The sequence below is a fragment of the Alosa sapidissima genome, chromosome 18, assembly GCF_018492685.1.
Source record: "Alosa sapidissima isolate fAloSap1 chromosome 18, fAloSap1.pri, whole genome shotgun sequence".
Lineage (NCBI taxonomy): Eukaryota > Metazoa > Chordata > Actinopteri > Clupeiformes > Clupeidae > Alosa > Alosa sapidissima.
Window position 1 is genome coordinate 14,432,102 of NC_055974.1, and position 27,063 is coordinate 14,459,164.

General features: G+C 40.4%; 3 protein-coding genes across 5 annotated transcripts in view; 2 read left to right on the plus strand and 1 right to left on the minus strand.

Annotated features, from left to right (window-relative positions):
- The window catches only part of acadvl (acyl-CoA dehydrogenase very long chain), a 58,513-nt gene extending 54,263 nt beyond the window's left edge, over window positions 1–4,250 (plus strand). For both annotated transcript variants that reach the window (XM_042070526.1, XM_042070527.1), the window contains 4 exons: window positions 1,499–1,571; window positions 1,936–2,008; window positions 2,322–2,397; window positions 2,551–4,250. In XM_042070526.1, coding sequence (XP_041926460.1) covers window positions 1,499–1,571; window positions 1,936–2,008; window positions 2,322–2,397; window positions 2,551–2,688 — 360 coding nt within the window. In that variant the 3' untranslated portion in view covers window positions 2,689–4,250. The remainder of the gene's footprint in view (window positions 1–1,498; window positions 1,572–1,935; window positions 2,009–2,321; window positions 2,398–2,550) is intronic.
- A 1,203-nt stretch (window positions 4,251–5,453) lies between these two features.
- On the minus strand, window positions 5,454–9,125 carry zgc:194312 (uncharacterized protein LOC794943 homolog). The gene is made up of 2 exons (XM_042070566.1): window positions 6,767–9,125; window positions 5,454–6,367 (listed from the first exon to the last, which is right to left on the minus strand). Exons 1-2 carry the CDS (start codon window positions 7,747–7,749, stop codon window positions 6,307–6,309), a joined length of 1,044 nt encoding a protein of 347 aa, XP_041926500.1. The 5' UTR covers window positions 7,750–9,125; the 3' UTR covers window positions 5,454–6,306.
- Window positions 9,126–14,962: 5,837 nt separating this feature from the next.
- LOC121690165 (cornifelin homolog) lies at window positions 14,963–26,750 on the plus strand. 2 transcript variants are annotated; one of them, XM_042070595.1, is made up of 4 exons: window positions 14,963–15,330; window positions 16,245–16,341; window positions 21,526–21,677; window positions 26,322–26,750. In XM_042070595.1, exons 2-4 carry the CDS (start codon window positions 16,251–16,253, stop codon window positions 26,448–26,450), a joined length of 372 nt encoding a protein of 123 aa, XP_041926529.1. In that variant the 5' UTR covers window positions 14,963–15,330; window positions 16,245–16,250; the 3' UTR covers window positions 26,451–26,750. The 2 variants fall into 2 exon arrangements, with proteins under 2 accessions (XP_041926529.1, XP_041926528.1); XM_042070594.1 differs by having other exon boundaries at window positions 14,965–15,333; window positions 16,247–16,341.
- Window positions 26,751–27,063: the final 313 nt, after the last annotated feature.

Here is a 27,063-nt window from a genome sequence, read left to right on the forward strand (position 1 = left end):
CCGGGCGTTTATGGGGACGAAAATCATACTTTTTTTCTTTTTTTTTTTTTTTCAAAGTATATTTTTTGGGCTTTTATGCCTTTAATTGACAGGATAGTGGAGAATGACAGGAAGTGAGTGGGAGAGAGAGTTGGGGTGGGATCCTGAAAGGACCACGGGGCGGGAATCAAACCCGGGTCACCGGCGTACGGTGCAGGTGCCCCAGCCAGTTGCACCACGGCTGGGGCCGAAAATCACAATTTTCACCCAGTGAATTTATGCCAGACTCTGCTGTGAGAGGCTGTGGCTTGTTCGATCAAATTTTACAAACATACAGTCACATTACAAAATTTGCACACCCATGCTAGGAAGGAATAAAAAATCATCTTTTGGAAATTGATCTTAATGCCAATTTAAGAAAAAAAATAGGGAAAATCCAACCTTTAAGGACTCCATGGATGCCAGACGGCGCACTTTAATCCGGCCCGCTGAGCATTTAATTTAGTTATCATAGGCTGCTCGCTATTTTACAATCTCTAGGTATGTGATGATGTGGGGCTATTTTAATTCCAAAGGCCAAGGGAACTTTATCAGGATGTATAGTACCCTGGATCCATAAAATAACTGGCATTTAAAAATAAAACTCTGCCTGCCTCTATGGGAATTTAACATAGGGGTGTATATAGCCTACTTATGCCCCCTGTATTTTAAGGAAGAACATTTATTTATTTACAATACATTATTAATTCACAAAGAAAATTGGTGTCCTTAATGGTTGGATTTTCCTCATCTACATGGTAGTGCAAACTTTGTAACGTGACTGTAGCTATCCTTGATATTACTCTTTTTAAGATACCGTATGAAAGGAATATATTGTAATAAATTGTAAAATGACCATAGTAAATCATCAGAGATGAAGGAAACATGGTAAATTTTAATATTGGCACTTGCAAATTCTGTTTATATTTGAGTTGTGTGACCTGTTTGATCCCAGCCGGGATAACGGGTTTGGTTACCTACCCTCAGCTAACATTGACAGATATGTAAAAAAAAATCCGTGTGAGCTTGATTGCTTGTGACAGCTCTTTCATCTTCGATTCGTCTTTAGGTTCATGTGGGATTGAATTTACCTGGCAACCTGAGAGAGCCTCGAGTCTGGGGGAGAGACAAGCTTTCGCTCTCCAATATTATGAATTTGGACTATATTACCTGTTTTAAACTTTAGTGGGCATTATTACATATAGCTCCTTTACAGTTCACCTTAAAGTATGTCTGTATTTTTGTGTAATGGCTCTCTCGCATGCGCTGCCCCAACTGAGCTGTTTCAGTTCACTTATTTGATTTCACAACACCCTGAAGGCAGGTTAATATTTCTTGTTAACAGTGACCACAGGTGATAGACTAGTGTAAGGTTTATCTCCTGAAAATGGTTTGAAAGAGTGTCCTTTCAAAGATGACTTCTTGGATAGTGGGTTGTCTTCACATGATGAAAATGATCTCTCCAATTTTTGTTACATAGACCGTAAAAGCCATTGAGCAGTTTGGCACTGTTGTTGAGGAGCTGCTTCTCAAACATGGCAAGAGGATCATTGGTAAGAGCCTAAACATGTCCTACTAGAGAATACACACACACAGACACACACACACATGCATGCGCGTGTGTGTGTACATGTGTATTTGGGACGCCTGTGTTCTGGCAAATGTCCAAGACATATTTCTCCTAAGAAAGTTCATAAAAGCTACCCTAAATCTAAACACATACAGTACACACTAGATATCAAGTACAAAGACTCTCGGCCGCATTACTAGTCCTAATACCGATTGGCCTCATTATGCCAAGCAGTGTTTTGCATATGCAGTCTTGTGGTAACGCTCAGACCTATGCCTAAGATGAGTCATGTGGTGTCATGGCTAACCACATGATTGCCTCTCACTTTCCCCTCTTTTGCATCCAAGATGAGCAGTTTGTGTTGAAGAGAGTGGCGGACTGTGCCATTGACCTGTATGCCATGGTGGTCGTCTTGTCAAGGTAATCTACATGCAGACGCATGTAAACACACACACACACACACACACACACACACACACACACACACACACTAACACACCTACTTGCACACAAGGTCTGTCTTATAAACTGTAAATTAAAACATGTTTTTTTTCTTTAATGTAAATTGAATGTACACAATAGTATGATATTGACTACTGTTTTTACATCATATACTGTCCAGTGGTATGGATGTCGCCTTTTATTCGATTGAATAGTTTATTCTGAGCATAATATTGAGTGATCGATGCTGCTGAAGACTATTGAAACTCATGTATCTCTCTGACTTCCACAGGGCTTCCCGCTCCCTGGAGCAGGGGCACCCGTCTGCCCAGCACGAGAAGATGCTCTGCGAGACCTGGTGCACGGAGGTGAGGCTTTCACACCTCATTTCACTCCTCAGATATTTCACTCTCATTCTGTCTGTGTCATGGTGACTTACCTCTGTAGCTCATTCCACTGGCGTGCCTTGTGTGTTTTCCTTGTTTTTCACCTGTCTCTGTGCTCCTCCTCTCCTCCGCTAGGCTCACGATCGCATCATACACGACATCCGCTTCCTGCAGTCGGGCACCTCCAAGCAGATCTTTAAGAACTTGCGGGCCATCTCCAAGGCCGTGGTGGAAACTGGAGGGGTGGTCAGCCCTCACCCCCTGGGTTTCTAAGGCACCATCCACCCCCTCTCTCTCCACCCCCTCCACCTCCTCCTCTCCCTCCACCTTCCTCCCTTCATCCACTTCATCATCCACTCACGCAGTGTCTACCATGTTCTTGTTCCATCTTCGTGTTCTTTCCCACATTCATCTCATTCATGCCATAGCGTAATATACATGCCTACTGTGCATTACCATATAAGTGCATTACTGTTTTATGTCCTCATGGAGGAAAAAGAAGAGATTGGTGCTGGTACACAATGTGCTGAACATATACTGGCTGAGCTCATTTGGGGCAGTTACATTGCCCAATGTTTTGAAGAGGAACTAGGTTGTCATAGTGCTATTTCAAGTGAAAAGTGCAGCGAATTTGAGTCTCTTGTTAAAAATAACATTCGATAACACCCTAGAGTGCCTTGTTCCTCAGTTGAGCACCAAAATGTGTTATCTGACTGACAAGCTAAATAATGGTCACTGTGTTTTGGAGGGTTTTGTAAAGCAAGCGTTAAGTACTTCCTATTGAAATGCCCCAAAAGTGACACGACAAAGCACTTGAAATGATTGAATAAGAAAATAACAGTAAGACTGTTGTAATAGGTTCAAATTCACTTAATCAGAAACTAAAAGGGGAGACCGTTGGATTTTATCATAATAGCTTGATAGGCAGAGATGATGCACGTTAAAAGGCCAGCGATGGGTTTTTTTGCACAGTGTAAGAGGCAAGTGTTTCTAATGACTGCTCAGCAGGGATCGCATACCTTTACCAAATCCAGCTCCTTCCCATGCCCATGTCTGAGTTTGAGTTTCTTATAATCAATCATGCCGTTCGCTACAGTTCCTCATCAGGGGACACTATTATGTTCTTTAATGTTGTTTGGTACGTTTGGTTGCGTTTAAATGTTGTTTGAAATAGGTTTTTGCTATGTGTAATGGTCAACTTATATCAGGTTTGCATGCACAGTCAAGGTTCTAATGTGCTTGCAGAAACTTTTCACTTCAGGAATACAACTCTGCCATGCTGGTAGAATAGTCTGAGGACTCTGGTGAAAAAAGGCCTAATTTTTACAAGCTGAAAAACTGTGCTAAAACAGATTTATTTATTTATTTTGATTTAGCATTGATTCATAAATAGTGATTCAATAAAGTGTAAAATTCTGAGGATTGTATAGGTATACAGCCATGTAAAAGGTAGGCAAAGAGCCCACAGGCTAATTCATTTAGCACTCACTGTATCCTATTATTTTGTGTGTCGTATTTAATGTGCTACTGTATGCGTCTAAAATTTTAATTTATTATACATTATATAACTTCTACAACTTTGCATCACTTCTCAATGAAAGTGTGACTATCTCTGTTTAAATAGCATAAAAAGTCCCTTAAGTGTTTACTTATTCAACGGCTGTGTAAACATACTCCCAGATGTTAAACACTAAGTGTGCAATTGGTTATGACCTGCAACAGTTAAAGGTGGGAATTCTTACTGAGTGCTGTACCATTATCTCTACGCCATAAATATTTTGGCCTTGTTTGGTTGTAAAGAAATAGAAATGACTGAAATATATGAAAGAAGATTATGTGTGGATATACATTTTCTTTTGTGTGGGTTTTGGAAAGTGTAAGGGTGTCACTGAAACTCAGCAGCAGATTTACAGATGAATCTATCCCAACACCTCAAGCAGGTACATGTATATCAGGCTAGTAATGAATTGATGACATGACATAACATGACACAGTTAATACACAGATATAGTTCAGACTAAACAATGCAAAAAAACAAACAAAAGGGTTATTACATAGCATGACGTTTTCCACAAGTCTTTATTATGCTGAAAAGCATGCAGTAACATTTCAGCTTCACAGAACGGCAGAAAACACTATTTAACATGATTCACACATATGTATGTATGTGTGTAAAGGCTCAGGATCCATCTTAGCTTTGTAGTTTTTTAGAATAATATATACATACTATAAACAATATACAATGATATGCTGTACTCACAAGCATTGTGAAAACCTTTCAATGTTTCAGTTTATAACAGATTAAATATTGAACTCTTTACTTTTGCCATTCATTTTATCTTAAATATATTGTTGCTGGAATATACTCAGTTCATTGTTTGCATGATAATAAGTAATAATAATAAACTGAATATACAAAATGATTTAGATTTATTGGGTCAGTCCTTGAATACTTTAATCGCACCCAATGTTTCCAATTCCAATATTTATTAATTGAACTGACATACATTTCTGCAGTTTCTTGGCATGTTATTAAATGACTGCAGGCAGGGACATCACTAGGATTGAAGGATAGGAGGGGCTTAGCCCCCAGGGTTGTAAGTAAAAAAAAAAAAAAACAATTCACCACACCCAAAAAGGGCTTCAATTAATTGGTATTAACAGGGACACCATGCCATTAGTTGTGCACAGAGTCTATAGGGTCTATTTTCAGAGTGTGTACTTTCACTGTAAGGCAATTTGGTGTTAATGCAAACGACGTTCTTGCTCAAAATTCCACCAATTAACGTATTATGCTCTCAAATAAAATTTTGAACCTGTTAGCTTCTGAAAATAGGGGGGCCACCCCCCCCCCTCCATGTCATGAACTGTTGTGAAGTTACATTAAGTATTTACATTAGTACCCACTGTAAAATATCACATATTAGTACTTTGAGGCCTAGGTTATTTACTATCTTGGTCATAGGGCCATCTATATATTAAAATGTGGTTCCAAAACGCTGTATATCCTCCATTGCATTTTCATTAATCTTTTTTTCCCCAAGTAAATTCAGTGGAACTGTAATTGAGTTATTGTTATTTGATTTATCTTTACTCAAATATCTCCACTTTTATTACCTGAAATACACATAATGAATAACAGAATTAATGTATTCACAATTAATGTAAAAACGTATTAATGTTTTCAAAAATGGATTTATAGCGTTTTGGAAAAGAGCTCTTTTTCAAGACAGTATACCCATATCTGGGAAAGTATGATGTGATCATGCTTGCATATTTCTTATGTCAGCCTTTACATCATGATGAATTTATATTATGATTGTTTTACATTCATGTCACCTGAACCATACCGGCAGAAATATCTATTCAAAAGCACAGTTGATCTGTGCATGCTATGATCAACTTTTGATTATTTAACATGGAAGCCAAGTTCATTATTTTGGGCTGCTATACATTAGAATTTCAGCCCAAAGTTACCATGTAGATATAGGCCCCCCACAAAACAGGCCTAACAACGTCCCTGACTGCAAGTCTACTGACTCATAGTTATGATTTCCCTGATAACAGTGATGGAAAAGTACCCTGAGAACTATACAGAATAATCCCTTGCTTTTAATAACCACAAAAATGTTTGTTTACATAACCACAATTTGGGTACAGACAAACAACAGAAATCGTCAGACAGGTTCTCAATGATTCACATTGAAATAATGATAATAAATTAAAAGGCTATGGTTTATACATCATACCGCACAGTGATGCATTTTCCATACTCACATATATTCACAGTTTAACCCCACCCCCTTCTTTGACCACTGAAATGTTCATCTCTTTGATCGGATGTCATAACTGGTCTATAAAAATTCCTGCAGGATGGTTGTTTGTAGTCGTTTACACAGGGGCGCGAAGAGGTTCTAGTGAGAGCAGAGTCTGAGACGTGAGTCGTCTCTCCCTGTAGAAATTAAAAATGAGAGAAATGTCGTTTGAATTAAACATTGGACATCCCCTGAGAGCATCGCTTTAGCCTATTTTACTTAGAAATTCCCCCTCGAAGACTAACCACAAACACAGAGGAAATACTAAATTAGACTATAGGCTGGTCTGTGCTTGCGCAAAAAGCAAAAACGAATCCTTCAAATGTCGTCAAAAATAGCCTACATCCTGCTGTGTCAAAAACATGTTGAACTAAAATGTTAATTTTAATAAAATATATGCGCAAGAAATGGTAGTAGCCTATGTTAACGGATAATGAAGAATACACACATGCTGGAATATGAATAATGTTAGGTTAAATGTGCCCAAACTAGTCAATGATTAGCCTCTGCAAAGGCACTGTGGAAAAATCACATACCGTGAGTAGGAATGGTGACGGGGTTCTGTCAGGCGAACAGTCCACTCCACGAAAGTCTTAAGTGGACAGGAGAAGCACAAACCGTTTTGGTTTAACTGTTCCAAAATCTCCTCTTTGCGCAGTCCGTAAACAATTGGCGCAATGCATTGTGCTATACTGAAGAATGCGAAGTTCACCACTGCAAACAAGTCCTTTGCGTCCTGGTGAATGTGCTCATACTTTAGCAAAATGTACAGGAGAAAGCTTATGAAGTTTGGAAGGATATAGACAGCGAGCTGAAGCCCGTGCCAAGCAATAGTCCTGCAGCCGATCTTATTGCGCCGGTTTAACACACCTAACCGGCGTCCCTCGAGACAAATCCTGGCGTAACTGTAGAGAATAATAACGAAACATATGGTGATCAATACGATTTTGTGTAGTTCTCCTTTTTTCAGCGCTGCTCTCCCACAGAGTCTATTCGAGTCCCCTCTCTCTGTCCATGGGAAAAGAGTAAGGGGTATAATGGATGCAAGGACCCAGGTAAGAAGTCCTAGAAGCCAGGGCCATTTCCGTGCGCACAAGTTGCTATAGCGCATGGGGAAACAAATAGCCCAGTAGCGGTCCACTGCCATCACCGTCAAGGTGAGAAGGATGTTGGACGCACTTGTGGTCAGTACAGTAATCACCGTGGCACATGTAGATGCCTTTAACCGCGCTTTCAGGTAAATCTGCAGATTAAATCCCCAACACACGGCAAAATAGATGAGCGCAGAAAGTAACAGGTGGAACACCAGTACGAAGCGCGCATGATTCCGCAGTCTCTCCTGGCGCAGGATGATACAATTGATGACAATGTTGAAGAAAGCCAAAATAATGAAGGCAACTGCTGATACACAGACACGAACGTATATATAGTCGTTGACTTTCGTCTCGTTAGAGAGCTTCATCGTGCCATTAAACTGATTATAGCTCACATTGTTGAAATTTGGCGTGTTAGCCTCCATCTTCGCTAATGAAATCGCACCATATACGTCCACACATTTCCCCAAATATGCGTATTTTCATAGCCAAGCGCCCAAACAAATCAGACGCGTAGTTTCCCCTCTTAAAACAAATCTTCCTATTTCAAACTTCGAGAATTAAACCGAGGTGCCTCAATACCACAGAGCCACGGGGTCCAGACGCATACTCAATTCTTCAACGGTTGTTGAAGAAAATGACTTCACACAGCCCTACCCCTCTCGTTCTCTTTCCCCTACACACTCTCTCACACACGTGATAAACAGAGGATGAGATGGTGATGCCGATGACACGATAAGTAAAGCTTGTCTTCCTCAACTATATATATCTTAAAAAGAAAAGTAAAATATTATTATGGATCGCACATGAACTCATTCAAATAGCTGCATTAAGAACACGTCAAATGCTGAGTAGGCTACACTTTTGCTCTATTTACAATAGTGTGTGCATGTAGCCTATGTATGTGTGTGTGTATGTTATACGCGGGGATGTAGGTAATCTATGCATTTGTATCATCACACATACCCTATGTAGCCTATGTATATAAGTATGCACGCGCATGCATGTGTGCATTTTTCATTATCATCATCTGTATGTCAACCTATGCATACTTCATTTACTGAAGGGTAATTATTTTGAGGCGTGATAGTGCACCCTGGTGTATTTAGAGCAAAGTTCCTCAAAGAGAATTTTAAATCGGGGAGTGAAGACATTTTCATAATTTTTCAGCATTTCAGTGTGTCTTATCCATATGTTAAAGTATTCATACAAACTTGTTTAAATAACATTTGCCATTACTGGTGTAAATGGCTGTATTTGTTCAGCACACAGATTTGTCTGTTTATGTGGAATGCATGATAGATACATGACTTACTACTGACTGTATAATAGCCTGACATTGTGGTGTTTGACATAGTTTTTTTTCCACAGCACAGAATATTTCTTTACTACTCTACTTTTATTTTGCTAAACTAGCAAGCACAAATGAAACAGCAGACACCATATTTCTGCTGAACACTGTGTAATGACTTGAGGTTTTATCTTCATTTAGAAGGATATTCTGAATTTGGCATAGTCATATAGCCAGCATTGGCAGTACAGGCTCCTTAATCAGTCCAGTCAGCAAGCTTGGTAGGTGACTAAAGAATTGTCAATCCCACATCACAAGGCCATGAACTGGCAAGTTATTTGGTTATGCATCTGTAATTCTAGGCTGCCGCTAGGGTGCGTCTAGATTTCTAGGCTACTGTAATTCACCATTTATTTGAAAGTCAGTTACACTGTTGTGGTAGCAGCAGTGAAATACATTAAAAAAATATGCCATGACTGCATTTGGTATTCCAAATCATATGAATAAGGTTGTGGAAAGCTGAGCAGTGAATTCCATAGGTCTTTCTAAGAGAGGATGATGATGTCCATCTTCCCTTCATAGCAAGTGTCACTCACCTGGCCCCACAGCGTTGTTATGCCCATTTGAATCTAGTGAGCTCAAGTCACTAATGCCCCTTACAGAAGCAATTGAGGGCATTGAAAGCGCAATAAACCATGTGGAAATGTGTAGAATGGCATTTTCAGACTAATAAATGTACGTACAGAGAGTAGATTCAATCAAAATCGATAACTCATAAATGAGGATAGTGGAGAAACCTGAGTACATATAGCTTCGAATGAATCTTCAGAGCATCTGTCGGCAGGTAGTTTTGCCCACTCTTCGTAAACTGCTCCAGCTGTGACAGAAGAGTGCCTTCCACAGATTGTTACAGCTCTTCTCAGAGATGTTTAATGGGGTTCAGTTCTGGGCTCATTGAAGGCCACTTCAGAATAGTCCACTGTTTGTTCTTTAGCCATTTTTGGGTGGCTGTGTGTTGTGAGTGCTCATATGCTGTTGGAGGACCCATGGCCTGTAAATGAAACGGAAACTGTGCTATTTGTGCCCTGCTCAGATTTAAAGCTCACTGGGCCAGATCCAGCAACGCAGTATGAAAACATAACCACGCCTCCTCCATTTTTCAAAATAGGTATGGTGGTCTCTTCTTGGACACCTCAATTTATCATCTGTAAACACAGAGCTGATGTGACTTCCCAAAATGCTACAGTTTGGTCTTAGTCCAAAGGACATTCCTTATAGAAGGATTGTGACTAGACAAGACCTATACATTTTAGCCAATACATCTGGCTTTCTTTCAATCATTTGTAAGGGTATGTGAAAACCAGCATGCAAAATCCTTTAAAGCATCTTTTTGTGTTGGCAAGGTAGTGGTCTACTGTAAAGAATTTTGAAGGGGTGTTTTAGGCAAAAAAACTAAACAGTGCATAGCATGGCCAGCTGGCATGGCAACAGTGTTTATCAGTTCTTCACATGACCATATACCATCAAAATCAGTTTGATCCTGCAAAAGATCCTTCAAAACAAAAACTGGTTGCTCATATAGGCTAAAAATGTAATTGCCCCCTTAGTTACAAATTAACCAATTGACCAAATTTAATTGACAATTTGGTTCAACTACACTTGACACACCCAGGTGTGACTACTGCCCTGTTGAATCTAAGCATCACTTAAATAGAACCTGTATGGCAATGTAAAGTTGACTAAAAGGTCACAAAAATCATCAGCACATGCATGCTGCTGCGATCTAAAGAAATTCAAGAACAGATGAGAATCAAAGCCATTGACATCAATCAGTCTGGAAAGGGTTACAAAGCCTCTGGGACTCCAACGAACCATAGTGAGAGCCATTATCTACAAATAGAGAAAAATTGGAACAATGGTGAGCCTTCCCAGAAGTGGCTGGCCTACCACAATTCCTCCAAAAGGCATCAACGACTCATTAAGGAGGTCTCAAAAGAACCCAGACTTGTCCCAGTTAAGGTCAGTGTTCATGATTCTACAATAAGAGAGAGACTGGGCAAAATTGGCATCCATGGAAGAGTTGCAAGGCAAAAACCACTGCTTACCAAAAAGAACACAAAGGCTTATCTCACATTTGCAAAACAACATCTTGATGACCCCAAAGACTTTTGGGATTATGAATCTGATAGGTGCGCGTTCCCACCGTCCCCACTGAAATCATAACCCAGCTTAAGGTGTCTCGTTTTTGCTTTTTTGTATTGTGTTTTTATGTGTAAAATATATTTTCACTAGGGCTGTCAAAATAACTGATTAATTTCGATTAATTAATTTGAGAAAAAATAACTGATTAAAAAAAAAATAGTGCAGATTAATCAATTCCGTATGACCTTTGACCCCGAGCCGTACTAGTCAGTAACCATTAGACTGTAAAATGAAGGAGAGAGAAGAAAATGTGCTGCCTAAATCATTGATTGGAACATTTACTTTTAAAAAACGGCCTGATGGTGTTGATAAAAATAAAGTGTTGATTAAAATAAAGTCCTCTGCAATATCTGCAGCAAGGACTTTGCATATCACCGGAGTTTGTCAACTCTAAAGTCGATGCAAAGAAATAGTGTTGACACTGAGGGTAGTGTTAATTTATTTTCATTGTGTCCCCTAGGTTATATCTGTGGCCTGAAATGCCTTGTATGTGAAAAAAAACTTCTTCCCGAAGCACTTTTGAATTTATTTCCTCAGCATATTAGGTCATATCATAGATTATTATGGCCATTATTTGAACAGTGAAAATAATAATAAAAGAGTTTTTTAACTTTAATGTCACTAATGGTGATTATTCAATGATTCATTTGAATTAAAATATTTGAAATACTTTCACAGCAAAAATTATACATGCGATTAATTTAGATTAATTAATCACAGAGTATGTAATTAATTTGATTAATTTTTTTAATCGAATGACAGCCCTAATTTTGACTGATAATGCTGACTTGGCATCTGGGAACAACTGGCCTGGCCAAGTCAATTGATGGTTCTCATAATGTCTTGCCAAAGGACTACAGTTGAAAATTACTGGCTAACACACCGGCACATTTTTTCAGAAAAGTTAATGAATCTGTGTTGTCCTTATAAATAAATAAATGAGTCAAACAATGGTGGTAGTGTGATGGTCAGGACCTGCGACTTGCCATAATTGATGGAATCATGAATTCTGCTCTCTACCAGAAAAATCCTGAAGGAAAATGCCCCGCCATCAGTTTGTGACTTCAAGCTCAAGCGCAGTTGGGTTATGCAGCAGGCTCTGAAGCACACAAGCAAATCTATCTCTGAATGGCTCAAAAGAAACAAATTTAAGGTTTTGGAGTGGCTTAGTCAAAGTCCTGACTTGAATCCAATTGAGATGCTGTAGCATGACCTTGAAAATCCTCTAATGTGGCAAAATTAAAACAATTCTGTAAAGAAAAGTGGGCCGAAATTCCTCTGCAGAGATGTAAAAGACTCATTGCCAGTTATCACAAGCGTTTGATTGGGCAAGGGTGGCACAATCAGTTATTAGGTTTAGGGGGGCAATACTTTTTCACTTGAGTGATATAGGTTTTGAAACAATTTTCACCTTCAATAAATTAAATGATCATTTAAAAGCTGCATTCTTTTGTTTATTCAGTTGTCTTGTGTGTGTCTTAAAATTAGTTGGATGAACTGAAACATTTAAATGTGACAAACATGTAAAAATATAAAAAAATTGGGAAGGGACAAAAGCTTTTTCACAGCACTGTACAAGTACGACCACCAGGGGGCAATATTATACTTGATGAACTTACCTCTGCAAGCGTCAGAAGAGTTTCAGGGGGAACTAGACTAATTTGCTTAGAAGTGGATAGATACAAAAACAGAGTGACCATTTTTGCAATTGTTTCTCAGTCTCTGTCTGACATGTAGGCACCGGTGTGGTGAACCAGCAACAGGGTCATGGGTGCCCAAAGCGTGTTGCGGGGGAAGGCTAGCCCTGGTGGCATGATCCCACAGATGACCAACTGCAGCACAAATCGCCTCCTTGCTGATTTTGATAGGACGGCGTAAGAACACAGGACGGCGTCACAGGCTATGGGGCTGTTCAGCTGGCAGCCTGTCTACAATAGACCCGAGCAATGGAAGAAGGTAGGCTGGTCTCAAATCAAAGTCAAAGTCAAGTTCAAAACTAGTATCCCTATTCAATTAAACTAGGTGTACCGCAAAGCGGTACATAATATGACCGCCGCTCAGTCCTGCACATTCTCTCCGCAAAATAAATCACGATTGTCAATTTGTCTCCATCACCTACTCTTACAACTTTTTTGTATATAAATGAGTGTGTGCGTGCGTTTGCGTTTATGTGCGTGTGCTTCTCTGTATGTGTGTTTTTGCTTGTGAGTGTGTGTGAGGGTAATGGTGTGTGTGTGTGTGTCTGCTTGCCTGCATGTTGCATGTGTGTGTGTGCTTTATGTCTGTGTGTGTGTGTTTGCTTCTGAGCGCATGAGTCTGAGCGTGCGTTTATGTGCATGCGTATGCCTACATGTCTACTCTGTGTGTGTGTGTGTGTGTGTGTGTGTGCGTGCGTGCGTGCGTGCGTGCGTGCGTGTTTATGTATGTGTGTGTTTATGTGTGTGTGTGTGTGTTTATGCGTGTGCATGCGTGCATGTGTGTGTGTGAATACCTGTGTGTGTGTGAATACCTGTGTGTGTGTGTGTGCTTGTGTGTATGTTTATGTGTGTGTGTGTGCCTGCATGTGTGTGCATGTATCTTTGTGTGTTATTGCGTGTGTTCATGAGTGTGTGTGTGTGTGTGCATGCGTACTGTAGTGTAGTCCTAAATGTACACATATATTTAATGTATTGCATTGGTCCCCCATGAACAGAATTCCATGAAACTGGGCAGGCATTCAGAGGGTCAGAATGATCCTACACCTTCATGGGTCCTCCTTGCAAGAGCACTGCTAGATAATTTGGGCCCTATGACAGACAATAATTCTTGGCCCCCGGATAATATATAGTGTTATTGGGGGGGGGGAACTGTGTGGGAACTGTGTCCGCCCTACCCTTCGGGGGTTCGGGGGGGTGGGGGTTGGGTGCACACCTCTGTACCGCTTTCTTCCAGAGGGCATGAGGTTAGGGTTAGGGTTGTGTTGGAGATGGGTTAGTTACTTTATTGATGCTGTGGGCTCTGCGGCGGTAGATGTCCTGTAGGCGTGGAAGGGAGACGCCCTCTGGTGGCATGTATATGGTCCCTGGCAGTGATGTTCCCATACCACACAGTGATGCCATTGTTCAACATAGTCTGCAGCGCCAGTCACCGAGTTCATCGTCACCCTGCGTGATGTTAGGGCTCTGATTCTGACAGAATGCAGTTTGCCAATGAGGAAGTTTAGCCGAGTGCAGGATTCAGATCACAGCTGTCTAGGTTAATAGATATTATGATTATGATGATATCCAGACACCCAATGGGCCTGCCTGGCATAGCGCCACCACCTGGTCAAGCAGGAAATGTGCCAGAAATGGACGATGCCTTAACTGATTAATCTGAAACTTTACAACATATTGGATATCATTATTGTAATGATATTCACATGTGTAATTCACATGCCTAGCATAGCGCCACCATCTGGCCAAGCAGGAAATGTGCAAGAAATGCTCTATGCTTTGAATAAATGGTCTAAAACTTCTCAGGTTAATAGATATTATGATTATGATGATATCCAGACACCCAATGGGCCTGCCTGGCATAGCGCCACCACCTGGCCAAGCAGGAAAATGTGCCAGAAAATAAAATGCAAAAACAAATAGCACACACATCAAATATGTATATTTCACAAATGCACCATTTTGGTTTGGATTACGAAATGTCACGGGTTAAGGCCCGCAGGTGCTCGGGCCCGCCATTGCCGCTTGCGGCTATATTTCATGTTTTGTTTTTACTATTAAATTAAATTAGAAACTATTATTTGTGGCCTAATGCTATCAGACTTACTGAATTTGCTATGAATAGGCCTACATTAGCCTACAATTTACAGCTGCGTGACCGTTCATTATTCCCTGGCTGGACTTTAATTTGCTATGGCATATGAATGTTCTGAACATTGTAGCCTAGTCTTGGCACCTCACATGCCAACTGTTCAGATCAAATTATTGTCAGAGACATATAACTGTCATTTTCTACAGGCTATAGTAGGCTAAATAATCTAATCATGTTAGATGAAACACCGACATGGCACGTGGCGTTGGGTTTTAGGGAGTGTCACAGGTGTTCATTCTGAATTACATCATAAATGTTCATGTTAGGACATGGATTAGACGTTGTAGTAGCCTATAGGCCTACTTCAATTTAAGTTTTGGCTCTTAACTTTTGAACAGAAATATTTTAAACTTGACGGTGGCTATTAAAACTCGTACAAGGTGATTTAGATGCAACACACTTGACTCTCCATGGTGCTCGCATTAGTGCATCTCCTAAACTCTAAACGATTTCTTCATAGCCTAGGCTACTGAAAATACTTTTTCTAGCTGTTGATTAACCAGCGCCGCCCTTCCGAAGAAACGAAACTTCCGCTGGCATAAGGTGGAATCGATGCAGAAATATACAGACGGACCTTGATTTTAGACTGTCACCATACCTTAGAAGTCGTCTTATTATCTGCTGCTAACCCGAGACCGAGGAGACTGAGAACAACCAACGACAAAAAAAGGTAGGCTAAAACCACTTGATGGCTACAGTACACTTCAAGGATATCATAACGGACTGTTTTCTATTCTAGCCTGATGCGAATTTGGGTAGGCTACTCAGATTAAGCCTATAGCCCATTATAGTCCCACTAAAACGGCCATGCTCTTATAGGCTATATGGCCCACCACTCTGTAACATAGGCTTATTGAATAGTAAAAACAAAAGTAGGTCCTAGAAATATGTGCCAACATGCATCGAAAGAGCTAAATGTCTGAGAAAAATAACCTAGGCTACTTCGGAATGCCTAAAGAAGATCATTTTTGCCACACTGAACTGTGTGTAACGTAGGCTATTAGATGTATTTTTAGGTTGCATTATTTCCTGTATCAAATAGATTAATGATTAGCCTGTAACATTTAACCCAAAAAAGGTTGATGAAATTATACCTGTAGTAGCCTGGAAATTCCAGACCCTGCAATCTAGGTCTGGCCACGAACAATGTAATGGCCCAACTCAAGGGGCGGCATTTAAAAATCTCACTTCACGCAATAGTCTAATGATAATATTAATAACATTCATCTAATGTAGGCTACTGCGGTTGAGTAGCTACTGTGAACTCAGATTTATGCGTTTTATGTCTCCCTTTTGTTTATTAAACATTGCATTACAAAACCCACATTGGCTATCAGGAACCTATGTGTGCATGAAGCATGGCCAGGTTTCATTTTGTTCAGTGAACCATGGGATAGGGCTTTCACGAGAATGAGATAAAATGGGTGAGTCATTTTGCAATAGTAGCCAATAGTAACAGTGTAAATCCAAAAATGTGTTTTAGAAAGTCAGAAAAAAGATGTTCCAACCTACCCAAACCCACCAAGGCCAAATGTCATATCCCTCAACATGTAGGCCTATTCAGTGTGTAATCTTTCTTTCAGAACAATGGCTGTACAGGTAACCACAACGAGGATGGTCCATACTTCAAGCGCCTGGACCACTGGGATTTGTGACTGTTGTGCAGACTGTGGCACTTGTAAGTCAACCTTAAGTCAACCTTACTCTCCCCAAGTTTACATCCAAAGATTTAAGATCACTGACCATCTCAACCCGCTCTGAAAAATCTAAGCACCGGTTATGTTTAATGTACGCCTACTGATTGTAGAATTATTCAAGATTCAGCAACAAGAAAATTCTGTCTGCTGTTCGTAAACATGCATGCATTTTACCAAGCCTATTTGCATTCCTTTTGATGCTTACAGATAACTAGAAACTGCAGCCGATTGTTAACCACTGTAGCTCATTTAAGACATTGTGACAAACTGCAAACTGTTTCCTAATGTGCCTACATTTGTGTTCACACTTTTAATAGCAGATATTTGCTTCTACTTGTATTCTCATTTGTAGTACATTCTTAATGTAACCTCTTTTATCGGGTGTGCACGTTACTAGGGACTTAAAGCTACAATGAGAATATCACAATCGTGCAACAGGATCCGGAGGTCTCAGCGGTGGTGCAAAAAAAAAAAAATGCCAGAACAAAGCTCTGCAGACAAGTTGCACTTGTCCTGACCTCAACATTAGAAGAGGCATATAAAAACCATCAGGAACCTAATGGATCATTTCGATTGAGACAGACCGGGAATTAGTTGAAGTGATGGAAGGGGGGGGGGGGGGGGGGGGGGGGGGGGGGGGGTTAGCAGTGGGGCAGAGAATTGTGTTTAAGAGGAAGGCGTGGTTAAAGGAAACCGGAAAGCTAGTAAAAGCTACAGAAAATGGTCCTGTCCTATTTGCTGTGGGAAGGGTGAGGGATACAGTGGGTATGTAAATAGTTTGCATTAATAAGCTTGAGAAAAAACTAGACTATAAAGCCAGGCAGACTGTGTGCAGGTGTTGAAAGTTACGGTGGCCCTGACGGCTCAGCGAGTCGTGTGTTCAAGAGTTGTGAACACTTATTTGCATGTGTTGAACACTTATTTGCCGTCAGGGCCACCATAGAAAGTTCATTTTAATCACTTACCATTAGACGAAGTAGGAAGTGGAGAATTAATGCTCCAGTGAGTAAGGGACAAAGTCATTTTAGGCAACTCTATACCAAAGTTTATGCTAAAAACTATACCAACTTTATCTTCATATAAGATTAATAACACAGTGCAGTATATTTTTAGGGCAGTGGACAAGAAGAATGAATGTAGTGTTCATTCCAAGGTCAGAGAAGAAAAGACACAAATTGTTTTGTTTCAGCACTTATCAGTGGGGCTGTGCGATGTATTAGGTGACATATCTTAGGAGAATGTTTGCCAGAAACGAGCAGTTTAGTTAAATAAAACGCTTTTCAAGGGGCCTTTGACAAGTAGGCCCCTTTAAGACTGTCCTTAATGTGCATTGACATATTAACACAAACTAGTCCTGTCCAAACCGCGATTTGTCCTTCTTAATCTTTTTCTCTCATTGTTAAGTTTTATGTTCAAAAGACTTTTATCATATATATGAAATATTAAGCATTATGTCTAAGCTTTGTCACCTGATGTATTGAGGCTATTGGAGAGTTCACCTGCAATAAAGGGAAGTGTTTGAAATGAAAAACAAAAAAAAAAATCTCAGTAATCAGGATGTAGTTTTTTTCATTCTGCCATCACATTTAGCTTGGTATTCAAAGGTAGAGCAATACATACAAGGCATACAAAAGAAGAATATAAGAGACAAATAATAAAGCATATTACAAAAAAGGTTTTTAATATCAATAATTTTAATATGGGTATCCTCCAGCTTATTTCAATAACTCCACAATGGTTTTTCTACCTGGTCCTCTGTCTTAACAGTAAGTAGAGACAACAAAATGGAGTCTGCAAAAAAGCAGAAGTGCATAAAAGCATGATGTGTGGTGGTGCAGTATAACATTATAAGACATATAGTGCAGTCTACCGAAGTATACAGTTAATAAAATGGTATTACAGCAGTGGTCACCAACCCGTCGATCGCGATTTACCTATAGATCTTTAGGACTTACCCAGTAGATCCCGAGAATAACAGGAAAAATAAAAACAGTCACCAAATTACTGCATGTTCGCCAACGTTTACAGGGCCTAAATTTCAAAGCAGAATTGCGGGTATAGCGCATGATTTATTCAAGACCCGCAACTCTAGCCATCATAATGCGAGAAATTCCAGCACACATTTTACATCGCTGTCTGATAACGTTAACCTAATAATGGAGTGGCGTGAATGTGGGACCAGACGGACCAACTTGACTTGAACCAAACGTAACCCCATGCAGACACACACACTCGCACAACACCAGTTTGCAGGTGTGCTCTCTCTCTCTCTCTCCCGCAATAGGACTTGTCAATGCAGTCAAATTATGCTGGTTCTACATCAACTGCTACCTGACAGGAATTGAAAACGAAAGTATCGATTGCGGAAGTGCACTGACAGCTACAGACATGGAGCGCATCGTAGGCCTAGGCCTAGGTTACTTTCACTTAGAGTGTGCATTCATTAAGTGAAAGATGCTTCATACCAAAACAGCAATCAAACATTATCAAATTTATCATGACATGTGTTGTCACAAACACTTGCTCCAATTAGAAAATCAAAATCATGTAAGTAAAGACTATGTTAAGTGTTGTTACTTCATTGACACCTGTATAAGGGGGTGGAGGATGTGATATTTTTGACCTGATACATTTGTCTAAATAAAGGCCTTAATTTGGAAGTATTTTGGCTTTGATTCCCTTTTGACGCTTTAAGGTAGATCTTGCCTTTGTTCAGGGCCGAGGGATCTTGGGCTCAAAAAGGTTGGTGACCGCTGGTTTACTGTAATAATTAAATACAAATATGTGCAATGTATTAGCAGTAGCCTGTTAAGAGCAGAATAGATCAATGGATATGCAGTATAAACAATGTATGAACAACAATGTAAATGTAAATTGAAAATTTGGTCTCTGCATTTATCCCATCCGTGAATCAGTGAACACACAGAGCACACAGTGAACACACAGTGAGGTGAAGCACACACTAACCCGGAGCAGTGAGCTGCCTGCATCAACAGCGGCGCTCGGGAAGCAGTGAGGGGTTAGGTGCCTTGCTCAAGGGCACTTCAGCCGTGTCTACTGGTCGGGGTTCGAACCGGCAACCCTCCGGGTCCGGGTCCGAATGAGTCACATGACGCTATTCCTGAAATTACAAAAATTAAGTACTTCTCTAGAGGATCAACTAATACATTCCATAAAATATGGGATCCATTGTTGTCATACTTTGAGAGGCTTAACACACTTTCCCCCCAGATGATATAAGGTCCTGATAATGTAAGATGTTGCCCAGTACAATTGTGTGTTGTCTGATGTGCCCTCTACACAGAGTGGGAATTGCTCCCTCCCTCAACCTCTTCCTTCTTTTTTTTATGGAAGTATATGGGTGGTGCGGGTGGGATGGGTTTGATTCAAAATAAGAAAACAGAAATCAAGAAGACAACACTGTACCTGAATGTATGGATCCGTTTTATCTTATCTTTCTTGAATAAAAACAGAATAAAACAATAAAAAAAATAAAGCTTGACAGGATCGGTGATTAGATGATTTATTGTAGATGGTAAAACAATGAATAACAGAACACAGGCTGAGTCTTGAACAGTAAAACTGCGCAGAGTCTAACAGTTGTGGTTGTTATTAGAAGCCGGCTACTTGAGCTTTCCGACAGAAGATGCTCCTCGAGTCGCTTCCTCCATCCGTCTCAGAGTCAGAGCCTAAGACAAAGCTTGTTATAATAAAACAAACGTCAATCATGCCAACGTGGCAGGTGCCAACCAGTTTACAAAACCAGCTCTGACCCGATGGAAATACTAGCCCGAACAGAACAACACGCTATCTCCCTCGGGCCTAAGCCTCCCTTAGTGTCCACATCTGGTCAGGCTTTTGGTATTAGACAAAGTTATGTACAATGCTATGGACCTCCTCATTGTATACTACACACAGAAGTAACATATGAACACATCAGAATACAGTGAGAATACCCCAGAATTCTACAGTATTAACAGTATGTGTACATTATAGTAACAGTAACATTATAAAATAAAATTAAAAAATAAAATTATAAAAATAAGTATGTGCAACACAAGTCAACACAACTTCCTGCTTTTCTTACCTAATTCCACTTCCTGTGAATCCTCTAATAGTGAATTAATACTATACTACTTTTTCCTCAATATAATGTTAGCGGTGTGAATGTATTTCACCACTCTAACAAAATCTGTGGATATGCGTTCATTTGGGAATCTGTGCATCTCAAAATCCTCTCGTGAATGATCTGCCATTTAACCTTAACAGAGCGGAGCTCAGCCCTATCTAGAGCTGTCTTGGGCTGGTGTGTTTGCACTTTACTGCGCTGGTCGGGGAAACAAATAATCAAACTCGTTAGTGGGACGAGTACATAAGTAGGCCTAGTTCTAAGTTGTGTTTTAGTATTATATTTGCATTACTTTAGCTTGGGTTTTGTATTATTACCTAGAAATATGCTAACCATTCGTGCTTCAGTTCCAGACAGGTCATCATAATAAGTTATTAAAACCTTCGGGGCTAACGCCTTTCATTTCTGCTGCAGCAGGTTGTGCGCAACAGAGTAGACATAAGATACAGTCTGAGGAGTTGCAGCTTTATTCAGTTACCCTCACAAACTCTGATTTGGTCGCTATACTGTAGCTTATTCCAAGCTGAGCCGTTTGAGCGTTTAGTCCTACATGAAAACGATTCAAACTCTCTAGCCACTCACTCGCAATTCACTGACGTCAGGTTCACTTAAAGGACCCACAGATACTGTAGGGATAGGCTACTGTTATTTTGTTGACTGCCGTACTATAGAGGACTATTATGAGTTCTGTCCATCATTTGGTGGTAGGTAAAATTACTGCAATAAAAATATGCTTATTAAATGCTTTCCCCAAATCACTTTTCACATGTTTTTTTTCAAGAGTAATATTATCGGTTATCGTATCGGTCACAACAAACCAATAAATATCGGTTATCGGCCCTAAAATTCCATATTGGTGCATCTCTAGTTGACAGTTATATTCAAATTTGCAGTGGTCTCTTACGGTAATTTTGAATATGACCGTCAACTCATTTGAATGTCACTTAGCAACCGTAGGATGACATCAAAAAAATTCCAGAGCTGTACTGTATATTTCAATGTTTGTGTTTTTTACCGTCCCGCTCATCGTTCCCAGGCTGCTGTGCAATGTGGTGCTTCCCCTGCCTGCAGTGTCAGACGGCCTCCCAGCATGGCTGGTGTTTCTGCATGCCTCTGCTGGACCCTTTAGCCTGCCTGGCCGTCTCCTGCTGCCTGCGCCAGTCCATCCGTGAGACACATGGCATCAATGTAAGTCTGGGTGGGAGAGAAGAGGGGACTGCACTGTCTTGCTGACATCAGGGACCATGTTGGAAACAAATGTTCTCACTTCTACATGTTCTCCATGTACTTTCTGTCTTCCATATCTAAAAATAAAATCAGGGAAGCACAGGATAAGGGAAAAATTGAGAAATGTTGGTGGTAACGGCTCCCACACACAGATGCGTTCCGTCAACGCATGCCAGTGGGTGTTCGACGGTAGCTATGCAAATTACTTGAAGTATAGCCGTAATTTGATTGGCTGGTGCCTTCTGTTATTGTCCGTCGGTGCAGCAAAAGTTAAACTTTGACGCGAGCGACGGGAGCAACGCGATGCAACGACGTAATGACGTAAGCCCATGTAAAGTGGACGGGATGCGTTTCCAGCACTGCACCGCACACAACTGTAAATCTAGAAAGATTAAGGATCTGACCACAAATAATGAAACCGGCCCAACTCGAGGGGCGGGCACCAAGCATGCATTTGAAAACCTCACTGGATAACACTACGACCAATGTTTACTGACTGACTCGTTGCAACGCTGTCGTCATCTGTTTAGCTCGCCTCTGGCCCGCCTGTATCAGATACACCGATGTGATTGGTTCCTCATGATGCAAGCGGTAAAAGTAACGTGTATCATTACTCATTGCCAGAGTCTCTTGCAGAGACAATTCAAATTGTGCTCTTGCGAGACTCTGGACTTCCAGGGTATTGTTGTGTTGGAAATTGCTGACATGGACAAGCTGTGTGAAGGTGATTTGCATCTGATAAAAGGTAATTATTAACCAGTACTGCCGCCAGTAATGGATACAGTGCTGCTTGAAAGTTTGTGAACCCCCAGAAATGGTCAGTTGTTTTTTTACAAACAAATTGAATTAGCTTTATTTAATGCATATCCAAACCCCAATTTGTAATGCTGACCTTCCAAATAATAGACAGAAACAAAAGAAAGTTATGTAAGGGATAATGGATGACACGGTGGTCTGTTAACAGAAATAAATGCACAGTCGAGGTTGTAAAATGGCCCCGACACTAAGAGGAGGGCCGTTTAAACCTCGTAAGTGCATTAATTTCTGTTATTCCACTGCTTGGTGGAATTTCCCATTGTCCTGCATTCTTTAGAACATGTATTATATATTATTTGCACACCTATGAAGTAGATCCATTTTTGTGGCCGTATCACACTTGTATATTAATTTGCAGAACTCATTGTGAAGTTCATTGCATCCGAGCTGTAAAATACAGACGTTCAGAACAAAGCAACATTGTAGCATATGACGGAGATGGCTTTTAGGTAGTTGGATGGCAGTAGGCTAAGTAAAATAGCTATGTTTTAAAGATAAGGTTAATCAGAATCTTGGGATATGCCCGCTTGACAACGAGAAAGATGGAACTAACGACTGGCCTTTGGCCATAGCAACCACCATATCCCAGGATTCTGATAAACCTTATTCCTTACTATTAGTAACGGCAGTTTGTCCTGCAATTTGAGGAATTTGTTGATATGTGTCGTTCTACAAACAAGACAGGCTACTTTGAGCATGCACTATGTTCCAAATTATGTTTTATGTTAAGGTAAAGTTCAAGTTAGATTTGCTGCATGAGAGTGAAAGGACGTCTGTGTCCTACTTGTATGTTTGATAATTAGGTCCGTCTCATCTCAAGGTTTTAATGCACGATCGGAATACAAAATTATAAATAGATTCTGCCTCATTTACTCTTTTTAAAAAAAGAAAAAAGGTGTTGAGAGAGACCCGGGGCTAATAACAAACACATCTGAATGCCCATACCTAACAACACCACTGGTGGTGGTAATATCTGGGGTAAATACTCTGTGTGGTTTACTGTAAGTGTGTGTGTGTGTGTGTGTGTGTGTGTGTGTGTGGGGGGGGGGGGTGGGCAGGGTTGACATGCAATATATGTGACCCTGCAAGGCGAAACCAGTTGCTTTGATAAAATTTACAAAATTAAGTTAGTGCTCACATAAACGGCCATTAACTAAGCTTTCCAACGATATGTATATCGAGGGTATTGCAAAAAGTATCGCTAAGATAACCGCATCCAAAGTTGGCATGATTCTCCCGTCACGATACGCCAGAAGAGGAGAAAATCACCTTTTAAGTAAATTGTCACGTGTGATCGTGTGAGGACACAGCCATTACTAGCCTTACGGTATCGTGACTTTGAAGCGGATGATCATGTCCAGTTTCATCAACCGAGTGAGTGTCTTTTTTCTGCCCCCTAGTTAATACCTGGGACGGTTATAAGGCGTCACTATAGAATATAATTAATGTATTTCGGGGAAGTAAGGGGAGAGAAAGTTCTGTGTACACAGGTTGTGTATAGGCCTACTTTTAAATTGCGCTACGTCAATAGAAAACTTCTCCTGGTCCGTAAAATGACGCCAGGATATTTCTAAAAGTTTGTGCTTTTGACTGTTCGTGCCCTGAAAGGCAAGTCTTTCATTCATATTCGGTTACATCTGCCAAGAACGATAGAGAGCTGACACATTGAGTAACGAGTAATGAGTAATGAGTAAATTTTAGCTCTACCGTAAAACCTTATAGCAGCGTGGACAAAGGGAATGACTGCTAATGTGTTGACTCTTCACCTAAATAAAGTCAGGGTTTAACAGTCAAAACTTATGTTTATCCGTGAAATTTGTTCACAATATGAAAGTGTAGACTGTATACTGTTGAATTATGCGAAAACCTGAAATTCAACATTTTAACCCGTACGTTTGTTTATCGTGGTTTTCTCAAAATAGCACTGTGCGCAAAACGACTGGTTTTGCCTTGCAGGGTCACATATTGTTAGGATATGATGCACAGTTTAGGCCAGTGGTCCCCAAACTTTTTCTTCCGAGGGCCAGCTCACTATGCCTGGCTCTAAGAGAGGGCCAGAGACTCGGAGTATATCAGTAACCATAAATAGCTTAGCGCTGTGAACAAAGGCAGTCTACCTTAGTTGAATATTCCATTACATTTAATCTATAGGCTATTGCAATTTAATACCATTGTTTATATGTGTTTATATTGCCATCTTGCCATATCAGTGTAAAATGTAGCTCAAATTAAATAATACTAATAATAGCACTCTCAAAACTATAAGCAGGGAGTCCCAAAAGTATATTTTGAACTCTGAACTTTGCATACACAGCTGAAGTTGTGAACAAGCAATATCCTACAAATTTAAAGTTCTCAAACTATGAGTTTTATGAAGTGGTGGCAGAAACATCTGAAATGACCACCATTCTAACTTTCACTCACCTGATGAGAACTTTGTGAACTCTGTATGAATATTTGAACGAGTGGATAAAAAATAAAAATAATTATACTAGAAAGTTCCAGAATTATGACTTGAATAGAAGTTAGTTAGTTATTAACAATTAATTGATAAACTTTTAGAATACTTTGAGCACTGATGCAGTCAGCAGAGGCCTCTTACATTGTTTGCAGGTAGGCCTACTATACATTTCATTCCGTTTTCGATGGCAAACGCGAAACAGCGCCAAAACAACCACCAGTGGACAAAAAGAGTATTACATGTGTACTGTTAAGACCCGCCATAGAGAATGAATGGGGGAAATTACGGAGGTTATAGTTTGACGATGTCGTACTCCCGTGCCGGCCGGATCCTATATACCACGGACATGTTTTGGGGGGCCACCTAAAATGAGGTGGCGGGCCGTAGTTTGGGGACCACTGGTTTAGGCTATCAATCAATAATGATGATTAGTAATGCTAATATGGCAAGCCCAGATCGTTGAACTGAAAACATGTATTTTATATTTCCTTAAATGGGCAACATGTTTCCGTCCCCAGGATGCATTCACAATAAGAACATCCATGGGGACAGAAAGTTGTTTTAAGAACGTCTTTTCAATGGTTGTCCATTGGGAACTAGTAATTAGTGCTAGTCTATTATGAAGGTCTCACTAGGTACGAATCTATCTGCGCTTTAATCACTTTGTGTTCTGTGTGACTCCCGGACTTAGTACTAGGGGGCTGATAGTGTCAGACCTGGGTGATTGAGGTAAAATAATTTGGACAATGTTCACACATATAGCCCGCCCATTTGATTCCCGAATCATGTCAGTGAGAGTCCAGTGCATGTCTCAAAAGGACTAGAGAGAGAGAGACTGAAACAGAGGGGTGAGAGATTTAGTGAAGCATGGTCGAATGCCTCTTCCTGTTGAACTGACTTTTGTATTGTTCATCTGGGTAGCTGGCAGAGTACAAAACTCTTCTAAAAACCAGTCAGACCAACAGCTTCACAGGTGCAAGACTAACAGAAATAGTCAGAGGATGGAGGATGGGTGTGAATCTGTAGTGTGATAATGGACCTTTCTGACTCAGAGCAGCTCTGCCAGTCGTGCGTTCACATGAAACTGAATGCAACATGTAATGTTATGCAAAAAATTAAAAAGATTGTGGACATTTTCTACAATGTGCAAGTTGAAAATGACAGGGAATATCCCAATCTGCCTCTATAGACTGCAGTGTTATTTCGACATAGGAATGAGGCTGGAATCCGATCTGAAAATATTGGAATCCATGTGATTTTTTCCTGTTTACACGTCCATGTTGCAGATCAGAATTGTGCCACATTTCTCTCTCTCTCTCCCTCCCCAGGGTTCATGTTGTGATGACTGTCTCACAGTGTGTTGTTGCTACCCTTGTGTGTGGTGCCAGATGTCCAGGGAACTGAAGAACCGTGGCCACGCTACCACTGTGGTCACCCAGCAGGTGATACGTGCCTAGGACAGAGAAAGGTGAAGCCACAAACGGGCACATCCACAACTTCACAAGTTTCACATGTTTATACTCAATGCACTTTTACCAAAAAATAATGGCTTCAAATTAATTTTGTTATAACAGGCAGTATTGTGACACTTTTTTTGTCAGTTCTAGATGCATTGGGTGCCCTTTGCGCTAAGTTTTAGCGTACTTTAGTTTTTAAAAAAGTTGTAAAAGTTTTTTTTGTTCTTGCATATCTAGATGTGCTTTCAACTCAAATGCTATGCTGACAGCTATGCATCAATAAAAAGCTAAATAAATGTTCTCTTGGACGAATTCTGATGTCTTTTTACTTTATAATCTTATTCTGTGACGTAATTCTCACGTTTTCTTCTCTTTGTGTACCCTCTCCTACACCTATTGTTCAATGAGTCTTGGCAAGTTCAAACATTCATATCTCACCGCTGCCACAGCGGTGCCCAGGGACGTCACTAGGATTGAAAGACAGGGAGGCATAGCCCCCAGGCTTGTAGGTACAGTAATGCGTGTGCATAGAGAGTGCCAAAAAAAAAAAAAAAAAAAAACACCACACCTTAAAAGGGCTTCAATGAATTGGTAGGTAGGCTACCCTTTGAGG

Coding starts and splice junctions, on each gene's coding strand:
- zgc:194312 (XM_042070566.1), bottom strand. CDS start 7,749: ATGGAGGCTAACACGCCAAATTTCAACAATGTGAGCTATAATCAGTTT. Junction 6,368..6,766: donor CGTCACCATTCCTACTCACG/GTATGTGATTTT, acceptor TAATTTCTACAG/GGAGAGACGACTCACGTCTC.
- LOC121690165 (XM_042070595.1), top strand. CDS start 16,251: ATGGCTGTACAGGTAACCACAACGAGGATGGTCCATACTTCAAGCGCC. Junction 16,342..21,525: donor TTGTGCAGACTGTGGCACTT/GTAAGTCAACCT, acceptor CATCGTTCCCAG/GCTGCTGTGCAATGTGGTGC. Junction 21,678..26,321: donor GTGAGACACATGGCATCAAT/GTAAGTCTGGGT, acceptor CTCCCTCCCCAG/GGTTCATGTTGTGATGACTG.